Source organism: Vicugna pacos, chromosome 16, assembly GCF_048564905.1.
Source record: "Vicugna pacos chromosome 16, VicPac4, whole genome shotgun sequence".
NCBI classification, from domain to species: domain Eukaryota; kingdom Metazoa; phylum Chordata; class Mammalia; order Artiodactyla; family Camelidae; genus Vicugna; species Vicugna pacos.
In genome coordinates this window covers 1,316,796-1,344,299 of record NC_133002.1, presented here as the reverse complement: position 1 = coordinate 1,344,299, position 27,504 = coordinate 1,316,796, and the positions used below count along the sequence as shown (strand labels likewise).

At 42.8% G+C, this 27,504-nt stretch overlaps 2 protein-coding genes across 3 annotated transcripts in view; both read left to right on the top strand.

The window, feature by feature from the left end:
- The first annotated feature begins 926 nt into the window (after positions 1 to 926).
- Positions 927 to 16,224, top strand: COIL (coilin). Its single transcript, XM_072940154.1, has 7 exons — positions 927 to 1,199; positions 7,878 to 8,988; positions 9,112 to 9,198; positions 9,695 to 9,742; positions 11,028 to 11,097; positions 13,653 to 13,741; positions 15,255 to 16,224. The coding sequence occupies exons 1-7, from the start codon at positions 955 to 957 to the stop codon at positions 15,318 to 15,320; spliced, it is 1,716 nt and encodes a 571-aa protein (XP_072796255.1). The 5' UTR covers positions 927 to 954; the 3' UTR covers positions 15,321 to 16,224.
- Positions 16,225 to 26,373: 10,149 nt separating this feature from the next.
- Positions 26,374 to 27,504, top strand: part of TRIM25 (tripartite motif containing 25) — a 34,563-nt gene continuing 33,432 nt past the window's right edge. For both annotated transcript variants that reach the window (XR_012060124.1, XM_031685141.2), the window contains exon 1: positions 26,374 to 27,048. Coding sequence is in view for 1 of the 2 variants with exons in the window: in XM_031685141.2 (XP_031541001.2) it covers positions 26,452 to 27,048 (597 nt within the window). In the remaining variant the exon portion in view is untranslated. The remainder of the gene's footprint in view (positions 27,049 to 27,504) is intronic.

Here is a 27,504-nt window from a genome sequence, read left to right as displayed (position 1 = left end):
CCATTTATTTTTATTCATAGACCATGGCCATTTTATTTTCCCTGTTTAACAATTATGTAACAAAATGTGTGGCGTTTTATGCTATTTTGATCAACTGTGGAACCACTAGTAATAATAATAATAATAATAACTCAATCCAGAAGACTCAGAGCATTAGTGTCACAGGAAAATAAAACTTAAAAAAATTTTCGTAAATGTATCCACTGACTGCAAGATATTGGCCGCTTACAAGTCCAGTGACCTTGGGGAAGTTACTTAACCCCTCTGAACTCTGGTTTTTTTTTTTAATCTTCAAAATGGGAATAATGATAGTTCATAATTCATACCTTTGTCATGAACACTAAAGGAGTGAACACTTTCGTGGAAGAAATGAAATGGAAATTCGAATGATGTAAAATTTCTGACTGGCTTACCTAGAGATTAATAAGAGGGCTTATTCTTTATATTTTAAAATATGCATGGTGGTAGGTATTAAATTGCTAGGGTATTTAAGTTCCACTGGATACCTGTAAGAGTGATTAATGGCTTTATTTTAAAATGTCAACATTTACAATACATTAGGAATTATGTCTTTTGCAACTCTGTATGGTGAAAAATGTCAGCTAAATGTATCGGGAGTTAGTTTTTTGAAATTATTTTATGTTTATGAGCTTAGAAGAAGACCAGAGCTGAGCAGTGCTTGTTTATCTAGAGAGCTGCCTAAATTCGGACCCTACATAGTGCTCAAGAAGACAGGAATAAAGGCATTTCACTCATATATACTCTTCCCTAACCCGTCTTGAACAGAATTGAATGGAATCAATCCCGCTCCGCGTTCTCGCCATTGACGAAGCCTGTAGTAGCCACTTGCCGCCAACAGGTGGCACACGTGAACAGGCTCCAGGGGGCGGGTCCCCGAGCACGCCTCTCGGTAGCCCGGTGGAATCTCTCGGCTTCCGTTGCGCATCGAGCAAGATGGCAGCCTCCGAGACGGTTAGGCTACGGCTTCAATTTGATTACCCGCCGCCAGCCACCCCACACTGCACGTCCTTCTGGCTTCTCATCGACTTGAACAGATGCCGAGTGGTCACGGATCTCATCAGTCTCATCCGCCAGCGCTTCGGCTTCAGTTCTGGGGCCCTCCTGGGCCTCTACTTGGATGGGGGGCTCTTGCCCCCCGCCGAGAGCGCGCGCCTGGTACGAGACAACGACTGCCTCAGGTGCGCGCGGGCGGGGCGGGGCCCGCGCGGGGCGCCGGGGACGCGCCTGCGCACGCCCGGGGCGCCTCGGGCCTCCGGAGACCGCGGGGGCTGGGGTGGGGGTGGGGCTGTCAAACTGCACTTCCGTGAACCCTGGAGATTCTGATTGGTCTAGTCAGGCCTGGAGCTCAGGAATCTGCGTTGTCACGAGCATCCTTCCCCGTGGATGCTTTTGATGGCGGAGGGTGGTGGACCGAAGTTGGAAAAACCATGATCTTTTGTCTAGGCAGGCCCCGCGTTTCTTCCAGCCTTGATTTAGCAAGCGCTCACTTAGCCAGTCGCTGTGTTACCTGCGCGGGATGCGGGCTTGCCAGAGATCCGGCCTTCCCCGGGAGGGAGGCTCGGGAGGCTCGCAGGGTCAGGTGCAGGGGACCCAAGCAAACAGACGAACGAACGGTCATGTTTTCTTTACCACGTGCGGCTTGTCCAACGTCAGTGCTCCTGCGCCACCCTCTGAGACTGGTGGGTGTCATTCAGTGTCTCACCTGGCTTCTCTTTTAAGAAGGTGTTTGGGACCTTTTGGGTTATGAATTGGGAGACAGAATATTTTAAAATATGCTTTTGGAAATTTTTGAAGATGATACTGAGATGAGTTATCAAGGAGCAGTTGTGATGTGAATTGTCCATGTGTGGCTGATTCGTCTCAGAATGGTAAGACACGATCGTTTCGGTTCTGATTCATATCTTGGACTGATTTGTTCAGGGCTTCTTTCTAAAGCTTCAGCTACAGTGAGAAAAAAATTCCAGAGTTGTGAATCAGGCTACTTACTTCTGCTGGCCCTTTGTTGAATGTTGAATATTCCTTTCCCCAGAGCATGTTAGATTCATAAGATTTCTTCAAAACATCAGGGAATTTAACTTGGAGCAATTACTACATCTTTGAGTGTGTGCATCTGTATGTGTGTCTTTTTTTTAAAATCAGGAACGCTATGATTTACTAACAGTGTTTAGCTGTTTCCAATGACAATTTGAAATAGTCCAAGTTTCTAAAAATTCCCCCCCCCCCCCCTTTTTATTCATTGTGAAATGGATCTCCCTTCTCTCTGCAATTTGGGGACTATAAATGTTGCCATTGTAAGGACTACATCCTCTCCTGTTAAGTTTACTTTCTGATCTATCTCCTGCCCAATGAATTAATAATTTGCCAATAGGTAACTGCACTTATATTTCAATTAGTGAATCATCCGGAAAGTATACTCTTTATAATGAAGTTAACAGTCAAAAGCAACCATGAAAGCTGTTATAAGAAATAAATACAGCACAGTGGCAGGCAGAATTCCTCCTCAACACCAGAATGCACAATAGAGGAGAGGGTTTATCTCAAGTGGTAGAGCATATGCTCTGTATGCATGAGGTCCTGGGTTCAATCCCCAGGACCTCCTCCAAGAATAAATAAATAAATAACCTAATTACCTTCCCTCACCAAAAGCAAAATGCACAATTGCATGTGGCAAGAAATACCTCTGCAGCTGGCTTCAGTGGTAAATGGGGAAAACTGAATTTTGCAAAGTTTTGTATGTTTTTGTGGTTTCTTGTCCCTAGTCTTTCTCTGTCTTTCCTAACATTCACTTTCTTCAAAGCTACAGAGGAAACATAAGTCTCTTTTTCTCAAAGGTACCTAATATTGTTGACATAGACCAAAATAACCAATTTCATGTTTCTGTGTATTATCTGGTGTGATTTCAGACAGGCAGACTGGATAATTATTACTGGATAATTGCTAAATACGAGAAGTGGTTGAGGAAGGAGAGCTCATGGTGGAGCGCAGATGGTCCGGGAACTGGTGGAAGACAGATGGTCTGGCTGGGACTTAAACGGTGGGTGGGAAATGTTGGCTGGCTCAGTACAGCAGTCGTGGGGGAAAAAGCTGCCCTGACTTGGGAAGAGGCGAGTTTGACCAGCAGAAGGGTTCTGTTGGGATTGCGGGGAGTGCTGAGGGAAGTCCCATGAGGAAAAGTGGAGCCTGGTTGTGGGAACCCTGAGAAATAACCCTGGAGGCTGGAGAGACATCTGCACACTTGTGTCCGTGGCCATTTCCTCATAGCCCAGTCCCTGAGCCCCCAGACTGCCTTCCTGTGCTCCAGGCTGCGGACACTGAGCTCCCGGCCATCTCAGCTCCCATTTTGCCAGAGCCCTGGGGTTAGTCTGCTCCGGCTGCTGTGACATCACCCCACAGGCCTCCCCCACGGAGAATTCCCCTCCAGCAGTTCTGGAGGCTGCAAGTCTGAGGTTAAGGTGCTGGCAAGTTTTGTTTTCTCCTGAGGCCTCTCTCCTTGGCTGGCAGGCATCTCCCTTGTTACTGTGTCCTCCTGTGACCCTTTCTCTGTCCTCACAAAAGTACACATGCCCTGGTGTCTCTGTGTGTGTCCCACTTTACTCTCTTATAAGGACACCAGTCAGATTCTTCCCTCTAATCAGGACAGCCTCTAATGCCCAGGGGCGAATTGAGACCAGTGGAAGCCAGGCCTGGGCTGCTTTCATTCTGGAACATTCCCTTCCTTTTCTTTTATTAAAGCAAAACCAAACCAAACCAGAAGACTTGTTGTTAAAGAAAAATTATACTTCAAAATAGTTCAGGGTACAAAGTCCTTTATTTCTCTTCTCACATACTCATCCCACACCGTACTCTCCGGAAGTAAAATGTGGCCTGTCTTTTCCATACAAACACACATACTTATACTTTTTAAGTGCACATGTCATTATAATATACATGTTGTCCTGCGCCTCACTTTTTTACCTCGCATATCTTGGGTATCTTACATTTTAGGAGATACAGTATGTGATGTTCACCATTTTTTTTTTAAATGCCACATGGTATTCCATACCACATAGCATGACTCTGTCAGTGTATTTAACCAGCCCCTTATAAATGGACATTTTAAGGTGTTGTCTTAGTTCTATATAAAACTAACCTAAATATATATATATAACTACTGTATATAAAACAGATATACAACAGATTTCTTTTGTATAGCACAGGGAACTATATTCAATATCTTGTAGTAGTCTATAGTGAAAAAGAATATGAACATGAATATATGTATATGGTGGACTGAAACATTATGCTGAACACCAGAAATTGACACAATGCAAACTGACTACACTTCAATTAAAGAAAATATATATATATATAAAACTAAAACTACTGTGATAAAAATACCATAAAACTGGATAGCTTGTAAACAACAATTTATTTCTCAGTTTAGAGGCTGGGGGTGTCCGAGATCAGGGTACCAGCAGATTCATTATCTGATGGGGACTTGCTTTCTGGTTCATTGATGGCACCTTTCACCGTGTCCTTTCATGGTGGAAGGGGTCCAGGGAGCCCTAAGGTTCTGTTTTATAAGAGCACTGCTCTCATTCATGAGGGCTCCACCCTTATGACCTAATCACCCCCAAAGGCCCCCACCTCCTACAGCCGTCACATTGGGGGTTAGGATTTCAACATATGAATTTTGGGGGGACACAAGCATCCAGACCTTGGCGGTTGTCTGCTCTTCCCTGTTACATGCTGCCGTAGTGAATATTCTTGTGTATCTCTGTGTGCTTGGGCAGTGGTTTAGTAGGACACATTTCTAGAAGCAGTACTCCATGGTCAAATTTTAAAATTTGATAGATGCTGCCACATTGGCCTCCAGAAAAGTCGGACAGGTCTGTATTCATGCCAACAATATGTGAGTTACTTTCGTTCACTATTATGTGAAAGGTAAGAGAGCAGAGTGATTAAGAGCTTGGGGTCTGGAGTCAGAACCCTGGGTGGGAATCGTGGTTCTGTGACATTAACTGTGTGCCCTTGGTCGAGTCACGTACTTCTCTGAAGGTAATAATGCAGGGCTCTGCAAGCAGCAGCCAGACAGGCGGCTGCAGGGAACAGATGGGACCCAAAGAGATTACAGGTCCCTGCTTTCACCCCCTTTGTTGAGTTTCACCTCCATTTGATGAGAGAAGCTCATTAAAAACCCACCAGCTCCTGCCCCCAGAGGGCTAACGACATTCATCGTGTTAATAAAAACTGGACTAACATTTGGATGGCACTTGCTCTGAGCCCCGCACTGCTCTAAATGTATGTAATAACTCATTTGAGTACTATGATTATTATCACTACCCCCATTTTTACAGATGAGAAAGGTTGAGGTAATGGTATTTTAAAAATTTGAGAAGGATTTGAATCCAGACAATCACTTTGGCCTTGGCAGGCAGTGGGAGTTGGGGTGGGGGTCAGGAGGTGCAGATGGGTATGTCTGTATTTCTGTATGATAGAATCCTAGAAGTGAAATTGAAGATTTAAAGGGGAGACCGTGTATTTTGATAATGCTACCCAGTTTGCCCTGCAAAGAGTTTAAATGAACAGTGGAGGATCTGTTTCAAAAACTTCTTGAGATCAAATCTCTTGCACTGTTAATTGTACAGGTAACTCAGCTTTTCTTTGTAAAAGGACATGTACACTCACTTTTGATTATAAAAGGACAGTCATATTTGTCATCTGTGATCCAAGAGGAGAGGCAAAGGGCATTGCCAGGGAAAGCATCCACCCTGAAAAGAGTGGTAACTAAGCAGACCCGGGTGGACCGTTTCTTGTTCTCTACATGGTGTTGTGTCCTCAATCTTAGTATGTTCCAAACTGTAATGATTGTCTTCGGGAGTAGCAGGCAGCGAGGCTGCAGCAGTCAAAGGTCAAATATCCATAGGTCCACGGTCTTCAGAATGAGGGAGGTGATGCTGAGAGCTGCCCTTGAAAGCAGGGTGCTGTTGCAGGCTCCTCTGAGAGCCAGGGCTCCTGCCTGCACGGGATGCAGCATGTGCTGTGCCCAGTGAGTCAAAGAACCACAGTGACTGAACAGAAAGTCTTGCAGCCATTTTCAGAGTTTGATGGAAAGTTTGCCCCTAACTTATCATCTCAGAATTGAAACTTGAGTCATAGCATTGCTACAAGTGAAAACAAATTGATCAAGAATGTTAAGGAAAATGCTGTATCTTGGAAGTTACTCAGTAGTTCTTAGATTCACAGGATGCCAGACTAGCTTTTGCCAGTTTAAGAATTATTTCCTTGCTGCTTGATGCTGAGGCCCACAACTGAGAGCAGAGGGTAATGTGTTTTTGTAATTTAAATCCCTGCTCTTTCAGAGTTTTATTTCTCTCCTGATCCTGGTATCAGTAGCTTTTATTTTACCTTGATTTGTCTGTATCTGTGTATTTGAGATTCTGAAGAATAATTGAGGATTTTTTTCAACTACCACATCGACATAAGTCCACAGGGTTTCTATACCTTAAAAAATGTAAAGAATGCTTATAAAATATCGTCTTATTCACCAGTTGTACTTTATTTTCTAATATGATTGTCTATGTCATTCCCTGGTCACTAAAAATGCTTGCTGAAATATACAGCTGGATGTAACAGTACTGAAAAAATAATGCATGTTTTTAGCAGGCATTTTGAAGTCCCCATGCTGTGCTTGACACTGAGGACACTCACTCAACTTTCTGTCATCAGGCTGTGCATATTAGAATTAGCCACTGCCAGTTCACGGAGGAACCGAATTCCTTTACTGTAGTGAACTAAGTATTAGGTTGCTAGAGAAACAGACACAGTAGGAGTTGATGTAGATGTAGACATAGATGTAGCTGTGGATACAGACATGAGGTTTATTATAAAGAATTGGCTCACGAGGTTATGGATTGGAGGCTGGAGGTCCTAAGATCTGTAGGCTGGAGACCTTGGAAAGCTGATAATAAAGTTCTAGCCTGGGAGCGAAGGCCTGAGATCCAGGGGAGCTGATGGTGTGTTTTGGCCTGAGTCCTATTCTGAAGGCGGGAAGTCTGAAGGCTGGAGAAGTGGTACCAGTGTCCCAGCCCAAAGCTGTCAGGCAGGGAGAGCAGATTCCCTCTTGCTCAGCTCTTTATTCTTTTCAGGCCATCAGTGGATTGGGCGAGGCCCACTCAAACTGGGACCAGTCTGCTTTATTTATAAAGGCAGTCTGCTTTATTTAGCATACAAATTCAAATGTTAATCTCAGCCAGACACCCTCCCGGACATACGTGGAACAATGCTTAACCACATATCTGGGTATCTCAGCCTGGTCAAGCTGACGCATAAAATTAATAATCACAAAGTGTTATGGAATTTTACGGTGGCTGTCCGTACCCCAGAGAACATAAATTGTTCAGTATTTTCCTAAATTTGAACAAAATAAAAATGAAATCTGATTTTTTAAAAAGTGGCTTACAGTTAAAAACAAAAATGAATAATCAGCATTCTCACCGTTTGGTGTGGGTGACTGTGGGAAGATTGTGAACTTTGAAGCTAGACAGACAGGTTTACATCCCATTTCTGTGGCTTGTTAGCTGTGGACCTCAGGCAAGCTGCTTGTCTGAACCGTAATTTTGTGGTGTTTTAAAATGAAGAATGCTACTTCATGGTTTAGATTAGAGAAAATCTATAGAAAATGTTTAGGATGCAGTAGACGATCAATAAATAAAACTAGTCATTTGAAAGTAAAGGGTCTTTTGTCCTAAAGTGATGTGACATTTTTTCATCGACTGATGACAGTGACAGTTTGCAGTCATCGCAGTATATAACTGCGTCCCGGAGACACGCTTATGAATTACTTCCTAAAGCGTTCTGTCTTGTTCTTTCGACAGAGTTAAATTAGAAGAGAGAGGAGTTGCTGAGAATCCTGTAACAGTCAGTAACGGTGACAGTACTCGTTTATTACCTAGAAAAGCAAAGAAGCGGGCATTTAAGTTGGAGGAGGATGAAGAAACTGAGCTAGCTTACAAGAATTCGAAGAAGCACTGGAAAAGGCACGAGAACAGTAACAGCGAGAAGACCTTGGATCTAGAGCCAAAAGCTGTCGCAGATCAGACCGTGAGTAAAAGAAACAAGAGGAAGAGCAAAGCCACGTGTGCTGTAGTGGAGGATGATGACGGACAGCCCGAAAGAAAATCGCCAAAGAAAAAGGAGAAATGTGAGTATACAAAACAGGCAAGGAATCCCAAGTCTTCGAAAGCACAGTCGGTGAAAGGGTGGCCCATCCAGAAGTGCAGCCTTCCAAAAGGTCCTCCTGCTAGAAACAGCCTTGTTAAAGCGAAAAGGAAAGGTGGCCCCGGCGTTCACACAAAGGACAGCCCCGCTTCCTCCTCCGAGTCTGAGTCTTACCATGAGTCGGCCAGCGATGGGCTCAGCAATGTCATCTTGGAGGTCAGACATTCCTCAGAGAAAGTGTCAGCTGAATTATTGAAGGAAGGATCCTCCGTGAAAAACACGACAGCAAACAAAGTGGCTACAAAGATTGGCTTTAACTCTACCCCCATCAAGGGCAAGACCCCCGGGACATCATCTTCTAGTTCGGACTCGAGTTCGGAGTCGGATGACCCATGCGTGATACCAAAGAGAGGCCCGGAGTGCACTGCAGACTTCTTAAAGACAATAGGCCTCTTTGCAGGAAGAGGTGGTTCCGTTCCGGGGCCCTCATCCCAGATCCCGAGTGCTGCCGAGTGGAAGCAGCCTGACTCACATGGTGGCAGGCCGGCTCTTGGTCCTCCTCCCAACGTGACTCTCCCCGCCAGTTTGGGAAGAGGTTGGGGCAGAGGAGAGGACCTTCTTTCTTGGAAGGGAGCTAGGGGTCGGGGTGTGCGGGGGAGAGGTCGAGGACGGGGGCATGCCATTTCCTGTGTTTTAAATAGAAGTGCTGACTATCAGAAGCAGCAGCAATTGAATGAACTGGTGACAAACTCATCGACTATTATCCAGGTAAGTCTTATTTATTGTGAGTTTACCTCCTCCCCTTTCCTCCCGTATTGTGTCTGGAGTTGATGTTGTGGGTTCACATTTTCTCACCAGTAACAAAACCACATGACCCATACTGTTTTTCAGAATCCTGTAGAGACACACAAGAAGGACTACAGTCTGTTACCGCTGTTAGCAGCTGCCCCTCAAGTTGGTGAAAAGATTGCATTTAAGGTATATTTTTTAAAAACAGCAGCAATTACAACAAAAAGATTATCTCCCCTCCCAATAAACTTACTCATTAGCAGGTCAGGTTACATTTATATTTACAATTTCATATAATTTATAAATTATATTAACACAACTTGATACATTTATTAAACTGTGATTTATAATTATATTTATAAAAACCCTTCCTGGATTTCTATCTCTCATATTCTCTTGCCCAGCCTGTAGTAGGTGCCAGGTAATTGTTTTCTGAATGAATATAAATGTCTCAGCCTGCTGTGTGGAACATCGCAAGTGCTCAAGAAAAAAAGGCTCCATGTGTTGCCAGAAAAACCTCCAAAACCCCCAAAACCTTTCCTACTAGAACCCGTTTGCCACAGGTTCATGGTAGGGCTCCCAGGGTGGAGCAGTGGGCACCCCGACACTGTGTGTCTTGTTTTCTCAGGGGTCGGGGAGAGGAGCCACAAGACTTGTGTATTTGTGTTTTCTTCTTCTTTTGTAGCTTTTGGAACTAACGTCTGATTATTCTCCTGATGTCTCTGACTACAAGGTGAGATTCTTTATTTTAAAATAATCAAGTGTCAATATATGAAAGAAACTAAAGTCATATTTAATACTGCTACTATGGGCCATATAGATTTTTATGGAGTAAATAATACCATAAGGTAGAAAATGAAAACATTTGTCAGAATGTAAACTTTTTAATAGTATCAGTTTGACGTCTCCCAGTGTTTTTTTTCCTTAGTACTTGGGATTTGGTTGGTTAGTTCCGGGTAATTGGTGTTTCATTATCTTTTTCATCTTCTTAGCCCCTTAATATAGGTGACTGTGTAACTTACCATCTAAAACAGAACACTTGGGGGTGAATGGGATTGATATTGTATTAATAATTATACTGAAAGGATTGTAAGTGGACCTGACTTGGGCAAACCAGGATGCTTTGTCACCCGACCGTAGATGACTAATTTAATTCTGTGCCATGTGAGGAAATGGAAATACACAGAACTGATACGTCTGCAGCCTCTAGGAATCGTGATTCCAGATGATATTGATACTTTTAAAGCTCATATTAAATGGATGTTAGTCGTGATAGTTATTATCTTGGAAAGCTATTTCCTTGCTTTATTTCCCAGTATTTATAGAACTCTTTGAAATTGCTTTTAAAACCATTTCGAGAGTGAAAATCAGTACCACTGTTTTGCTTTGATGTCAGGTGCTGTTACTCAGCTCAATCACCCGCTTTATTCATTAAGCTTGTCTTTAAAAGTCAACTCAGTCTATCTTCAAAGAACGTAGTCTCCTCAGCCCCTGACTCTGTCTCATTTGTGTCTGTGGGATTTTAATTTGTGGAGGTGACTGAGTGATGACACAGACAAGCCAATGCTATTGGGAGAGGAATTTATTACTTACGTCGCCGGAGAGGAGGGGGATGCCCCGCCAGGCAGGACCACAGGGGACAGAGCCGGGTGGGGTTGGGAGGTGGAAGCAGGAGGGAAGAGAAAGCCTGGGCTGTAGCCTTGGTGGGGGTTTCCTCGGGATAGGCAAGGCCGGGTGGGGGAAGCAGTTTGGAATTGGCTAGTTGGAATAATTAGGGGCTGCCCCTAGTTGTGTGGTAGCTGCTCCTGGGGTGATTTAGACCAGGGGAAACACTGGCTTGGTGTGCGGGAATTTTATTTCCCTTACATGTTGATTTCTTTAAAACTTTTTAAAAATTGAGATTAAAATTCTCATAAAATTCACCATTTTAACTATTTTAAAGTGTGCAATTCAGTAGTTTTAGTATATTCACAGTATTTCACATATTGATTTTTGACTTGGACTTTTATTTTTGAAAGGAAGGAAAAATATTAAGCCATAATCCGGAGACCCAGCAAGTAGATATAGAGATTCTTTCGTCCTTACCTGGTGAGTCTTGTAGAAGAAAGATGGAGGAAAATGGGGGCTTTTCATATTCACAGTGGTTTCTAAACAGCTTTTTCACCCAGGAGCTGCTGTCTTCCTCAGCCTCTGTGGGTAGCGGGCACTCTCCACTCCCTGTCCGCGCAGAGCAGCCTGCAGGGGGCGGCGGGGCACCCGGTGCTCCCACTAGTAGAGTTATGTGTCTGCTAAGAGTTGTTGGATTCGTTCCCAAAACTGTTAGGCAAGTTGTTCTTATTACTGTAATTATATAATTTCACAAAAATTACATAAATTGATGAAAAACGATGGCAAAGAAATTATTTCTATGCAACCCAAGTTGAATGCTGACCCAGGATTGTTACTGAAAAATTTGCCTTTGAATTCTATGTGGGTGGGTCAGCTATAAGGGGTTGGGAAGAATTTGGTAAAAATCTAGGGAGATTCTGCACTTAGACTGTGTTGCTAGCTTTGGTATTCTTCCATCACTGAAAAAAACCCTCAAAACTGGAAATTGTGGAAATTGCACACATAGATTAAGGATACGGTTTATAAAAGAAAGACAACTTGTCGGTGGACTCACAAGACCTGCTAGCTGTACTTCAGAAGATTGGCAGAGGAACATGCTTCTGTATGTTAAAATACAATGTATAAAGTACATGTGTATACACACTCTCACATGTTATTTTAAATGGTTCCCTGCTTTACCCCTGATTCACCGCATCCATTATTGGTTCCGAAATCCTGGAATAAGAGGGCTTTTACTGTATGTGACTTAACTTGGATTGTGTTTGTCGGGGTCCCTGGCCAGAGAGTAGAGGAGACCCGTTTTTCTTTCACAGGCTCTAAAGAATTAATTATTTTCTGCTTGTGTTCAAATAAGATCGTGAGTAAAAGATTCAAAACTCCAGAACACAGAAATCATTCAAAAAAGTTTTTCAACAAAATTCATTTATGATATTAAATAAATGATTAGCTATAACTTACGCTGGTTTTCCAGCTTCCTTCTGATTAGGTTTCATTTGAAGAAATCCCCCCTCATAGGAGTAGTGGATAGAGAAGATTGTTCATGATCAAATTCTGTGGACACAGCCTGATTACTTCTCGTCAGGTGATTGACAGTGATGACATCCAATTACAACTTTTCTTCTTGGAAATACTTTATCTATTTTCTAACAGAAATACAGGTAGTCCTCACTTTGCATGGTTCTGATATATGTGAATTTCAGGAACCACAAGTGAGTTAAATAAAACCAGTCTCCCAATGACGTTTGGTATGCTAACTGTTAACTGTGGGTAATTGCATAAATTACTGTTAGCTCTTCAGTCCGTAAACCACTACATAAATAACAGATCATGATTAGGGACCAGTCACAGCCCCTCTTTCAAAGTCTCTTGGTGGTTGGTGCACATGTGAGTTCTCGAAACACAGCAAAGTATACAACTGTGCTGTCTCCTTGTCTCTCCATGGTAAACCCATGTGACATTCTACAGAAATGGATAAATGAAATAGGGAGTTGGCCAACAAAGCTGAAAACACAACAGAGAAACAAAAAGTGATAATGATAAAAGAGGCATCCAAATCAAGTTTAAGTGGAATCAGAGGAAATAGCTAACCGTGGGGATGCTGACACTGCGGTTTGTGAGGACTTCCTGATACAAATGAGGACAGTGGTTGTGAACGAAAGGGATGAGGAGGTCCTGCAAGTGACGTCAGCAGAAAACTTCACAAAACTGTGAAAAAGAAACTCTCCGAGCTATTTCATGACGTTGAGAGCTCCAAGAATAAAATATTGGAAGCTGATCCAAACTTAGGAGCAGGCCACTTCAGCAAGGCGTGAAAGAGACGCTCACTCTGTACTGTGGTTCCATGACAGAAGGTGAGCGCTGTTCCCACTACCCTCGGTAAGTTTCTTAGAAAGAAACAGAGCACTTTGATCCTCAGTGCTTCTAATATAGTAAATTACAGTGTACTACCTAAATAGTGGTTTTACTCTTTGTTCATTTCCCTGTACAGGAACGGTTTTAATGTCTTGACAAAAACGTTTAAAGATCATGAGACAGTCACAATTTTTCCCATTGATTAAGATTGTTTCACATACTCTCAGCCTGCACGGTCATTTTAACGGCCCCACCCTACCATGCAAAGTGAGGACTGCTCTATTACCAAACAGTAAGCATGTGTAATTTCTGAGGACACAGCAAGATATAAGAATTCTGCCTAATTCTTATTACCTTCCCTTGTTAGAACCCATCAGTTATTTTGGGGGTTATCTTGTGGTTACACACTCTTTGCTGGGACTACTAGTGATAGTGCATCCAGCTCATTTCTTGTGGATGAAGGAAAGATTGTCGCCGATAAATAGCCCAGACCCCTGTCTGTCGGTGCAGGGTTTTCGAAGGATCTCCTGCCACTGAGCACTCCGTACTGCTGTGTGTGTACCCAGCCTCCATGTCAACGGACAGTTTGTGGTTGTTTTACTAGTGATATGAATTCCCTGTACAGGAACATTTTCACTACTGGGAAATGACTTATTGTCTCTCCCCCTACCGTCTGGTTTCAGCCGTGAAAGAACCTGGGAAATTTGATTTGGTTTATCACAACGAAAGCGGAGCTGAGGTAGTGGAGTACGCGGTGACGCAGGAGAAGAGGGTAGGCGTGCTTCTCTTCTCGGGATTCCTTATCGTCTGTTCTCTTGACTGGCTGCTGGTGGTCTGGAAGGTGGCAGTGCAGCTTCCTGAACTGCCTGTATTAAAAGCATAAAGGATCTAGACCCTGGGGATCTCTGTCGTGCCTGCAGTGTGGCTGTAACAGTGCCAAGTGCCAAGTTAGGGTGCCATCTTGGACCTCAGAGAGTCCACGTGACAAGATGCACAAGTAACAAGTCTTATGCAAGAGCACAGAGCTGCGTAAACTCAGTTTTATAAGGGTTTCAGGGGAAAGGAATAGCGCATTATACATTCAGAAAAGTACATGTAAATGTACAACTTGAACGACTCTTACAGATGAGCATACCCCAAGTGGTAACCCACACCCAGATCAGGAAGTAGAACTTGAATGGCCCCTCCTGGAATCTCCAGCATCTCTCCTTGCAGTTACTACTGCCTCCCAAATGTTATCACGATTCTGACTTATAACAGCATAGATAATTTTGAACAGTGACATTAAGCGATGAATCTGCCCTTAGACTTTGTTTAAATTCTTAAATTGTTATTTTAGGAAGTATATGGTTTAGAGCTTTTAGGCAGGCTGACTTCCAGAGGTGCTGGAACGGCTGCCTCCTGGACTATGGTCGTGTTCAAGGGAATAGAATTTATATTAAGGATCTGCTGCTCCTTACGGTGTTTATACTTGAAATGTTATACTATTCTGAGCTTTTAGTATTGCACAGTCACGTTTTATCTGAAATGTAAACTTGTGGGAATACTAACCAGACTGTATGTTTTTTTTCTCTTTAGAATAGGTGACACTGTTAGAGATTTATTGCAAAAACACATTTTTAGGGTCTCTGGTAGGCTCAGCAGATTTGGCCCAGGCTCCTGTACTTCTTTATTTGCAATGTATGCAGCCCCACTTTTTGTTGAAATGTATTCTTGGAAACTGCGTTGGAAAACTACGCTTTGGAGGCTTTCCTCTTGGAGGCCTTACTAAACGGAGGCCTGAAATAGAGGCTGTAATTACTTTTCTTTGACACTAGATGGCCCTCAGTATTCATCCATACGGCCATTGTTACCTTTGCTTTTCTCTTGGTAAATAAAACATGAAATAGCTCCTGTTTTTAGGCAGCACAGGAAAAGAACCACAGAGCTGCACGGACGGCCATCAGCAGGCTAGTGATAACCTTTCTGGGCCACATCTGCCTCCCAAGAGGTCTGCGGGCTGCCTGGCAAATCCTCCTGACCCTTTTGCAACCAGCTAGCCCTCCACCCACAGCCCCTGCTCTAAATCAAAGAAAGATGAAATATGTTTAATGTAAAATTTAGCTGCATTCTGGAGAAACAAGTTCTTATACACTAATTGAACTGAGTTCTCTGGGCTCAAATTACTCCAGGTCTTCAGCCATTCTGCACAAATGGAAATTGACTTAAGTTTTTCCTTGACTGACTAAAATTTATATGACCCCAAAATGAAGTCTCTAAACTGAATGTTTTATATTTTTCCCCAGATCACCGTGTTTTGGAGAGAGTTAATTGATCCAAGACTGATTATTGAACCTCCAAATAACACCTAAAATGCGGAGCTTCCCTGAGGGTGACCTTTCCACCTCGTGGTTTATAAATGTCTTATTTGTGAAAGTGAATATAACCTGAACTTTTTTTTTTTGAAGAGGATTTGAGAGTTGTATGCATTTTTGATTATCTTCACTTTATTGCATAGGAAAAAAAATCTACCTCATCATTTAAAATAACATGGGTGTTGCTTTTGTAGACCATTTTTTCCCCACCAGGCTTCATTTTAGTAACAGAATTTAAAACGTAACATTCCTTCAGGCATCATTTCTAAAGCAGTGTGTATGGTTTCTTCTCTTTTTTTTTTTATTTTTGACCATCAAGTAGCCTTCGTCAGTAGGAGTTTATAATACCAAGCACGAGAAAGTGCTGCGTATCTTGTCTCAGTAAGTTTTATTAAGTAACATTTAAAAATACAAAAGCATGTTACTTGACTTAATTTTTTAACATTTAGGTGGTTCCATTCAGTGTGGAATATCTACATTTCAAGTATTTTATACTTGTCGTTGTCAAGGGTTCACAGATAGCTGGGTTTGCTGCAGGCATGGAGTTAAGGAATCCTTTCACACTTTTCTCAGCTTTAAAGTGAAGGATTCTCAGGCCTGTCGAGAGCAGTGAAAACAAGCCCCTGTGTGTGTGTGCCTGGGGAGGAACAAGGGCTCTGTGCAGGTGGGGGTTTACTACGAGCTCAGACCAGGGGATGTGTTACCTTGCTGCTAAATCCCAGGCACCTGGCTGAGTGTGCTGGAGTGAGGATCTTGGACAGAAACTTCCTTTTCTGTTATTATTCAACACAAAGCTAAAAAAGGCTAAAATATATACTGTGAAAATGGTTTTCTTTTAACGGAACATCAGATCCCTCCTTCAGCTCTGCAGGTTTTTAAATAAAATCACATTGAAACTAAACTTCCGTGCCGAGTCATCTTGCTTAGTTGAGTTTGTGCATTGCTGTCATGTTTTCCAGGAATGCAAAAGATTAAAATTTTCTGGAACAAGAAGGTTTGCCTTGCTAAAGACTGTGGTGTTGCAAGGTTTAGTCTAATGGAGTTTGTTAGGTCTGGGAGCCGTTGGACCAAAGAAGACACTGTCCAATTTCCATTTGCAGGCCATTGATGTGTGTCAAAATGTGTATAGATCGGTTTGTAATGAAAAGTATTACTCCAGAAAGAGTGAGATTAACGTGAATGATGGGGTCTTGACACGAGTCCTTGTGTAGCATCCTTTCTTTCCAGGATTTGGAAAACAAAATTATAGTAAATGCCAGTCGGAAAATGAAAAAATGCTCAGTGTTACTGATCATCAGGGAAATGCAAATCAAAGCCACAGTGAGATATCACCTCATACCTGTTAGGATGGCTCTTATCAACAAGACAAGAAATAGGGGCAGGGAGCTCAGTGGTGCAGCACATGCTTAGCATGCATGAGGTCCTGGGTTCAATCCCCAGTACCTCCATTAAAAAAAAAAGATACATCGGGGGGAAAAAAGGAATAGGAGGCAGAGCAGTGCTGGATTATCCAAATGGTGGACTAGGCCTAAGCTTAGGGCCTGAGAAGAAAGGAGCATCAGAAACATGAGAAACAAAACGTTCTGAAAGAATCTAATGTCGACCAAGACATACTAATGTCCACCTCGGGCTATCACAGGGTTATTGGTACAAGATTCCCTCCCACTGGGCAACCACAGAACTGAACAAAATATGTGATGCAGGTTTTTTCAAGCAAAAGGTGATGTAGGTGTATGATCCTGGAGAGATGGGAAGCACATGGGGTAAGCCTCCCATCCCGCACATTGCTGTGGTGCAGGGAGGTGGGTCCTAAGTGGAAAGGTGTCTCGCTGAGCTAAGGGGGCCGGGGTTGGGTTAGGGGGCTACTGAAGAAGCTGAAAATTGAGAGACAGGTTATTGAAGAAGAGGAAGTTGCCCAGGAATTCAGCATGGTCCTTGGCTGAGGGCTAGGCTGCACAGGTGCAGGGCGAGGCTCTGTGAGGCCCAGCAGAGATGATCTGTGTGGGGCTGAGGGCTGAATGGTGATAACAGAAGTTGTGCAGTTCTGGGAGGTATTGGTGTCTGGCCTGGCCAGAGTGCACAGTCTTTTATGAGCACCTTGGACTTTCAGGTGAGACTCCAGAAAAGACATGATTTAGGAGTCAGGAATATGTCTTACTTTATGGGCTGAGCCCTAAGATTAAAGTCAAAACTAAAATATACCCACTCTAATATAGAATAAAACCAAGGCTGACATGGCCAAAAGGGTATGCCTGTAATCTGTCTACCAGGACAAAAATCAGTACCCTTTAGAAGAAGATAATATAAACCAGACTTCATAAAATATATCACCCATGATGTACAGCATACAATAAAAAAATTATGAAATGAATTGTGAAAAAGCAGGGAGATTTGACCCCTGATCAAGAAAGACAAACACATAAGAATCAATAGAACAGACTCCAAGATAACCCAAATGTCAGAATTAATGGTCAAGGATGTTAAGTAGCTATTGTAAATATTTTTATGGACTTAAAAGAAAACAAAGTAGAATGAGTAGATAGATGGTTAATTTCAGCAAAGTAATGGAAACTATAGAAAAGAACCTAGTGGAAATTGTAGAATGGAAAAGTAAAATATCTGAAATTAAAATTTAACTGTAGGGGATGAACAGCAAGTTGAAGACTTCAGAAGAAAGGATTAGTAAACCTGAAGTCAAATTAATAGAAATGATCCTACCTAAAGAACAGGAAGAAAATAAGATTTAAAAAGATTAACAAAGCCTCGGTAACCTGTGGGACAATATCAAGCAAGTGAACGTATGTTTAATTGCTGAGGGAGAATGAGGCCAAAAACATGAGGAAACAAAGACCAAAAAAAGCCCAAATTTGGAAACAAAGATCAAGTTATAAATCCAAGAAGCCCAGCACAAACCCCAAGCAGGATTGATTGATTGATTGATTGATTTTTTTGTCTGGTGTAGTCTTTATTTCAGATATTTATTAAAATACCATTAGATTATTCTTCAGGATAAGAGCAAAGATCATCCCCTGCAAAAACTTAGGAACTATGTACAGAATTTTACAGAACAGAGGACAACACTTTAGATGAAGCCTGCCTACTGACCAGTGAAGGGTGTTCTGAGTGGAATCAGCAAAGAAAAGGAACTCAGGCAGGGAAGGAAATGAAACTGCAGTTGTCATCAGGGCAAGTCTTGTGATGGTCACAATTGGAAGGTTCGAGTACAGCACAGGGGTTCCATGTGTCTTTATGGCTACACCCCTGGCTAAGGCTCCATTAGGTCAATATCACTCAAATTCCTGGCCAGCCAGACTCCCGTGGCAAAGAGTCCCAAATTGAGGATTAAGTTCTTCCAGAAGTCATTCTTATCGGTAGCGAATTGGTAGATACCCCGAAGCCAATCTCCCACATTGTCCAGAATTTCGGGAGCTTCGTTTGCCTGCAGTGTTCATGCTGACCCCACTGGAAGCCATAGCAGCACCCAAGCAGGATTTAAAAAAATAAATAAATAAAAAGACAGCAGGGCACATCACAGTTAAAATGCTGAAAATCATAGTTAAACAGATAATCTCAAAACTCACCAGAGGAAATGAAATACATTACCTACAGGGTAATGACAGTTATCTCATCAGACAGTTATCTCATCAGAAACAGTGGAGGACAGAGGACAGAGCCACGTCTAAAGTGGTGAATGGAGAGAAAGTCAACCTAGAATTATATAGTCTGTGAAACTATCCGTTAAAAATGAAAAGGAAATAAAAGACATTTTCAGATAAGCAAAAGCTGACAGAATTCATCCCCAGCAGGTCTGCACTACGGGATATGCTGAAGTAAACTTGCAGCCATACGAAGGATGAAGAGTCCTGGAAACGGTAAATATGTGGAGAATGTATTTTTTCATACATAACTATATTTTCTTCTTTTATTTTTCTTGAGAGGTGACTGTTTAAAATAAATGTCATACTATAATACTGTTAAAAGATAAACTGAGGCACATAAAACTTTTGAAGCATTTGTGCAAACATTGATTTTTTTCCCTTCAGTTTTATTAGGTAGAATGATTATAGTTCAACTGCACATACACATTATATTGCATGTAAATACGTATGCACAGTATACTGCACATTTTTTTAGTTTACATATATGTACTGATTATTGTTTCTAAGAACAGATTAGAGCTTTAGCTTTTTAAACTTACAGAGTTATCAGAGGAACAAAGCCAACTACAAAGTAAGAATCAGCAGAACGGGTAATCCAAACATTGTGCTAAACTGAACGTGGCTAGGGGGCGCTCTAAGTGGCAGGAGCCAGGGGAACAGGTGCAAAAAAAAAAAGCAAGGCTATTTCATTGGCTGTGTCTTGAGCAACTGCAGTATTTGGAAAAGTCTAGTTGGCTGCTTGTGATTGGTCGTTCTTTAGTATTGATTTCTTAATCCTGAGGCATTTACAGAAATTGGCTCTGGCTTAGGTTTTGGCTTGCTTACGTTAGCCACCCTAGGCTAATGACTTCCTTGTTTAATGACTTGAACAACAGGGAGGGGTTTATTATGTAAGTATATGTAAAACACAGAACAACAATAGCAAAAGAGGTGGTAAATGAAACTTTAATGTAGTAAGATTCCCACATGTCACACATTCATTTTATATATTCATTCTAAATAGACTGTGATGAGTTAAGGAAGCATATCATAATCCCTAGAACCACCACCAGAAATACAATAAAGACAAGTATAGGCAAAAGGCCAATAAGGACATAAAAATGAAATGTATAGCATATTTGATTAGTAAAAAGAAGACTGGAAAAGAGTAACATAGGAACAAAAACCAAGGAGAAAACCAAAAGCAAGCAGCATTTTGGTAGACTCAAAATCAGTAAGTACATTAAATACCAATGGACTAAACACACTAATTAAAAGGCTGAGATTGTCAGGCTCAAGTACATTCAGTCTACAAGAGACACACTTAAACCTAAAAACACAGAAAAGTAGAAATTAACAGGATAGAAAGCCATACAGTGGAAATAGTGAGGTGAGAAAACTAGTGTGACTATATGGTATTGGACAAAGATTTTTAAGAGAAAGATTATTATGAGAGAGAAGGGGGAACTTGCATAATTATAAAAGGGTTAAATAGTATAATAGTAAATAGTATTATAGTATAATAGTATAGTTAAATGAAATCCTTAACGTGTATGTACCTGTACTAGTTTCCTAGGGTTGCCATGCCACAAACTAGGAGTCTTGAAACAACAAACATTTATTCTGTCACCATTCTGGAGGCTGGAAGTCTGAAACCAAGCTGTCAGAGGGCCATGCTTCTGCTGGAACCAGTAGGAAAGATTCCTTTCTTGCCTCTTCCTGGCTTATGATGATTTTCCAGCAGTCTTTGGTGACCCTTGGCTTGCAGCTACAGCACTCATCTCTGTCTCCAGAGAAGACTCATCTGCATTTCTCTTCGTATGGCACTTCCATAAGCCATGTCGAATGAAGGCCCACCCTAATGACCCTGTCTTAGCTGATTACATCTGTAAAAACTCTGTTTACAAATAAGGTCATAATCACGGGTACAAGGAGTAAGGATGTAAATATATATTTTGGGGGGGGGGTTCAGTTCAACCCATAACAGTGCCTAATAACAAAGCTTTACAATACATAAAAAGGGACAAACACAAAAGTGAGAAATAGACAAGTTCCTTATCATATTGAAGAAACTCACATCTCCTGTCAGTCTCAACACATTTCAAAAGACAAACATCTTAGATAATAGAGCTAAAATGGAATTAAACTAGAAATCACCAACAACAAGCTATCCAGGAAAGCTCTAGATATTTGGAAATGAAACCATATCCTTATAAGTAGCTAATGCATCAAAGAAGAAATTACAAAGGAAATTAGAAAAGATTTTGAATGACATGATGACGAAAACGCACACATCAGAACTGCGGAATGTAACGGAAGCAGTGTTTAGAGGGAGATCTATAGTTTTAAACACTTACATTAGAAAAGAAGAAAGTTTAACAATAATGCTTTAATGTTCCAACTTAATAAACTTGAAAAAGAAGAGCAAATTGAACCAAAAGTAAATAGAAGGAAATCATAGATATGAGGGGGGAAAAAAGCAGATAAATGACAGGGAAAATTAAAGCCAAAAGTTGATTCTTTGAAAAAATTAATTAAATTAATAATCTATTAGATGGATTAAATCAGAAACAAAGAAAGAAAACAATTATATCAGAATGAAAGAGAGGGAATCTGTAATAACAGATTCTCTGATATTAAAAGAGTAATATGGTTGAGTAAAGACCTCTGAAAATTCTGCCTCCGTAAAAGAAAACTAGCAAAAATTGTCAGGAGGCAGTCCTGTGGGGCGATCTGAGAGGCTGTCATCCTGGGCTCGAAGGGGTTCGAGTCCTCAGAAGTGTCCGCCGGATGGGGCATGACTCTTAACATTTAGGCTATATATTTATCTCAGTCAACAGTTCTGGCGACCACATGGGACCCAGAGCAGACTTCTCTCCTTCGCCTGCTCTCTATCAGGATCCGTTGCCTTGGTACCAGCAGAGGCCTCTTGGGCCCATCCGACTCCTCAGAGAATTGAGACGAATTTGGATGCAGGAATCCTCCAGAATGCATTTGTTTGGAAACTCACTGATTCTGTCCCTCAGTTTCCTGCTGTCCTTTGCTTCTGCCAAGTGCTTCCCCAGGAGGTGGTTCTGAGCAGGCCTTGGAGAAAGGGGGTGTGTGCCTTTCCTTTGTGGGTCAGGCAGCTGGTGTTCCATGTCAGATGACGTCTGTGCACTTCTTAGCTGCTTCACAAGGCCTCACTACGATCCACAGGGAGTACAGGTGACCCTTGAACAGCAGGGTTGGAACTACATGGGTCCACTTATACATGGACTTTTTTCAATAAGTATATTGGAGAATTTTTTGAATATTTTTGACAATGTGAAAAACCACACAGACAAACACAGTAACCTAAAAATATCAATCCAAAGAGTTCAGAAGAAACTAGGTATGCCATGAATGCATAAAATATATGTGGATATGATTTTATTTTATCATTTGCTACTATAAATTCAAGGGCTAACAGATACGTTAACAAAATTAACAGACAATTGACACAACATTGTAAACTGACTGTACTTCAATAAAAGTATATATATACAATACAAAAAACCAAAACCAAACAAACAAAAAAAACCTGACAAATTGATGGAGATGAGTGCTTCCGAACCAGTGCCAGACGATAAGGAAATTATAGAAGAAACAGTGCCGCAAAACAGAAGCCGTCTGTTTACTCAAGACTGCTTTTGAGGGCTTTTGCAACATGGCTCCTTCTATGATACAGGCACTGAAACTAAAGCAAATAGAGAATGAAAGAGCAGAAAAGTCATATAGAAACTATGATGTATTTCCATAAAGTTACATGGAATGTGCCTGCCTCTCCTGCCTCCCCTTCCATGTCCTCTACCTCTGCCCCGCAAGACAGCAAGACCCACATCTCCTCGTCCTCCTCAGCTGACTCAGTGTGGAGACGTGAGGATGAACCTTTATGATGGTCCACCTCCATTTAATAATAAGTAAACACCATGCCATACAGTTAGTAAACTTCTCAGTTGTGAACGTGTGCGCGCACGCGCTCATGTGAAAAAGTAACTTTGTAGCAATAACTGTGCAGACATTTTTATGTTATCATCATCGTCCCTATGTGTTCATTATGAGAACACTGTGTGCAAGACTTGTTTTAAAGTGGAGAGCCTAATCCTTACACAGGTGGAAGGGGAGTGATATTTAATATAAACATAATGTGTTAGCTTTCGTACTGTTTTATAATTTAGCTTTCAAAGAATTACATTACCATACAGTATGTCTTTCTCTCTTGTAATTGGAAAAATTGCTTATCAGCCTATCATCACAGAGAAGTGATTTTTTTAAAAAATGTAAGTGTTCCCAATAGTGTATGATGAATATGACTGTAATGTAACACACCATGAACATTTTATAATGACTCATTTATTAGTGTACAGGCTAGGCTAATTATGAAGCAATCATATCTGTAACACCAGGCCACCATAAAGAATCATATTGCTGCTGCTTTGTTACCAATACATGAATTGTTACACCTGTAAATAAATATGAATTTTTTCACATTAAAAAAAATTGTCAGGATCAACTTTTTCAAAACTCTGGGAAATGTAAACCCTGGGGGGGTGGGGTAGGAATTTGGGTCCAGAGTGCCACTCTGTATTACTTTAAATGTCCGTTTTGAACGAAAAATTGTTGATACATACAAGACAAGAGAGCATGGCCCATATTAGAAAAAAGAAATCAACAGAAACTGTTCTTGAGGAAGTGCAGATATTGGACTTTTTAGACAAAAGTTTTAAATCAGTTATTTTAAATATATTTGAAGGCCACTAGGAAACAATGTCTAAAGAAATAAATGAAAGCATGAGAATGATGTCTCTTTCAACAGAAAGTGTCAGGAAAGAAATAGAAATTATTGTTTTTTCAAAAAGAACCAAATGGAAATTCTGGAGTTGGAAAGTACAATAACGGAAATGAAAAATTCACTAGAGGGGCTCAACAGCAGATCTGAGCAGGCAGAAGAAAGAATTCACAAACCTGGATATAGATCAATCGAGATGATCCAGTCCGTGAAACAGAAAGGAAAAAGAATACAGAAAAATGAACAGACGCTCAAAGACCTGTGAGACACCAACAAGCTCACACACATGCACAGGATGGGAACTCCTAAAGGAGAGAAGAGAGAGGGAGGGCAGAAAGAATATGGGAAGAAATAACAAAGGAACAAAGAGAGTATACTAGGAACTATTTAACACAGAAGAAGTTAGTAATGGAGAAACTGAAGAGCAAAAAAAGATATAAGACAACACTAAGCAGCAAATGGCAGATGTAAATCCTGTCTTGTTAGTAATATAATGTAAATGGATTAGATGCTCCAATTTAAAGCCAGAGATTGGCAGAATGCACAAAAAACATGCTCTGACTGACTATATGCAGCTGACTATATGCTGTCTACAAAAACCACATTTTAGAACCACAAAGACACAAATAGGTTAAAAGTAAAAGAACGGGAAAACGAGACACCGTGCAAACAGTGACCAATAGCAAGACAGACCACATCTAGGTAATAAAACAACTCTCAAATTTAAAAGACCGAAGTAATACAAAGCATATTCTCTAACCACAATGGAATGCATTTAGGTAGGTCTCAGTAAATGCCGCATGGAATTTGATAAACATAAAATGCGTCCCTCCTAGTCTTCTTCCCTGACTAACCAGCCTTTCAAAACTCTCTGTCTGGAAGGACAGTTCTAAAAAGCATTCTGGCATGACAGGTCACCTCATCCACAAGAGCTTCGTCAGAGGGGATTCTACAGTTTCATTTCCTGGAAACTGCTCCCTCCCTCCCCTTGGGAGGCAGCATTTCATAGCAAGAAATGCTTCACTTCTGGAATCAGGTAGTCTGAATGCCAATAACCTTTTTTATTTTTTTTTTTTAAGGCAAGGTTTTTAGTTTCTCTAAGCCTCAGTTTTCTCATTGGTACCATGAGATAATTACACCTCAAAGATTTAATACGAGAATTAAATGAGATACTAAATCAATAAATAAATCTTAATTTCCTAGCTTCCTCCTCCTTCTGTCTTCCTCCTTCTCATGCAAATAACAACAGTGCAATCTGAAAGAGAAGAAATGGGGTAAAGGGTCTTGGAGGAACAGAATTAGGGGAAGCAGAAATTAGGCTGTTGAGTAAAGCCATCCTGAGCTAGAATCCCAGTCCTACAGACACTCGTCTGTAAAATGGATCTAATGACTTCCGTCTTGCAGTGTTTACAAGGATTATAAGAGATGATAAGGATATATATGACTTGTCTAGCACCCAGTAGGTGCTCCATAAATAGTAGTGGTCACTATTAACAGTAGTTAAGACATTTTTACCGTTTTCTCCTTCTTGCTCCCCACCCTGTCCCCAAAGCAAACTCCAGCAAACTCCTCCCAAGACACTCTCTGCTCCCCATGGCCTCTCTTGAACACCTCTTGCCTACTGTATACCCACTTTTCCTGCACCCAGGCCAGAGTAGGGAGGGAAACAAAGCTATAATAAATCTAAACAATTTCGAGGAAGATGTTTAAGTTCCAAAATTGTATGTGTGTGTGTGTGCACATGCAAGTGTGTATGTATGTGTGTGAGAGGAAACCTCAGTTAAACTGGGATGTCTCCAAACCCTAGTAAAGTAAAAATGGGGGGTGGGGTGGGGGAAAGCATGTTATATCAGTGACATGTAAAGAAATCAGCATTTAAGCATGAGTGTGTTACCACGGGCTCCAGCCTGCAGAGACCCGATGCCCGGAGCCAGAACCAGGGAACAGGAAGGAAGGAGTTTTGAAGAAAGAAAAGAAAGAAGGAAGGAAGGAAGGAGAGAGAGAGAAAGGAAGAAAGGAAGAAGGAAAGGAAGAAATGAAGAGAAAGAGAAAGAAAAAGAAAGAAAGAAAGAAAGAAAGAAAGAAAGGAAGAAAGAAAAGCAGCCAGCGTTTAACTGTCCTTGAAGTTGTTGTTGTTGTTGTTGTTGTTGTTATTATTACTATTATTTAAAGGCCTGGCCTGATAAGACAGCCTTGCTCACGAGGGCAGTGGGGACAACTCCGGGCGGGATGGGTTCTCTGAAGCTTCAAAGGGACCTGCCACAGGCGCGTCTGCGCAGAAGCCCGACTGGATCTTGGCCTTGACTCCGGGACCCCGGGCCCTCCCCGCGGCGCGTCAGTTTCCTCATCCACAGAGTGGCCGCAGGGCCCCTCCCCCCCGGCGGCCGGGAAGCTCGTCTGAAACCCCGAGCCCAGCTCCCCGCGCCCTCCGCCGCGGGATCCATCGAGGGCCCCGCGTCGGGACTCGGACCGCAGCGATCCGCGGCTCCGGCTCCTCGGGGACCCCAGGGGCCGGCCCCCACCCCCACCCCCCCGCGCCTGCCCCCACGTGACTTCCTGAAAGGCCCGGGGCCCGCCCCTCCGGCTCTCAGTTTCGTTTCCTTGGCGGCCCCGGGCGGTCGCGCTGCAGCAGTCGCGGCCGCCGTTCCAGCGCGTCCCTTCGGTTCCCCCCAGGAGCGCCATGGCGGAGCTGTGCCCCTTGGCCGAGGAGCTGTCGTGCTCCATTTGCCTGGAGCCCTTCAAGGAGCCGGTCACCACGCCGTGCGGCCACAACTTCTGCGGGTCGTGCCTGGACGAGACGTGGGCCGTCCAGGGCCCGCCGTACCTGTGCCCGCATTGCCGCAACAGCTACCAGACTCGGCCGCAGCTTTGCAAGAACACGGTGCTGTGCGCGGTGGTGGAGCAGTTCCTGCAGGCCGAGCTCGCCCGGCCCGCGCCTCCCAACGACTGGACGCCGCCCGCCCGCGCCGCTGCCCCCAGCACGCCCAGCCCCGTAGCCTGCGACCACTGCCTGCAGGCGACCGCCGTCAAGACGTGCCTCGTCTGCATGGCCTCCTTCTGCCAGGAGCATCTGAAGCCGCACCTCGAGAGCCCGGCCTTCCAGGACCACTCGCTGCAGCCGCCGGTGCGCGACCTGATGCGGCGCAAGTGCCCCCAGCACAACCGGCTGCGGGACTTCTTTTGCACCGAGCACAACGAGTGCATCTGCCACATCTGCCTGGTGGAGCACAAGACCTGCTCGCCTACGCCCCTGAGCCAAGCCAGTGCCGAGCTGGAGGTACGGGTGGCGGGCGAGGATGCAGAACGGCAGCCCGGGCGAGCTGGGTTGTGCAGGGGGCGTCACCGTGGGCGTCTTGGCCTCCCTTGGATCACCTGGGTAGGGGCGGGGATGGACCTTGCTGGGCCTGAGATCCAAGCAGGAGCATCCCCAGTGGCAGGGTAGAAACGGGCTGGGAGAACTACAGCCCTCCACCATCATTTGTGGTCCGCCTCGCTTACCCCCACTCCACGCTCCCATTTTACAGAGGGGACCACTGAAGACGCTGGTGATGTTATTTGCCTTAAGCCTAGTACTTGTCTGATGACGTTTAATAGAAGGTTTTGAACGTCAAATAGGAGCGCTGGAGGTTACCTCTGTTCTCTTAATATATCCTGGTATAGTTAGTTCCATTTTCTAGTTGAGGAAATAGAGGTTCAGAGAATTGCGCCCCCAGCTGGTCTGACACCATGTTTT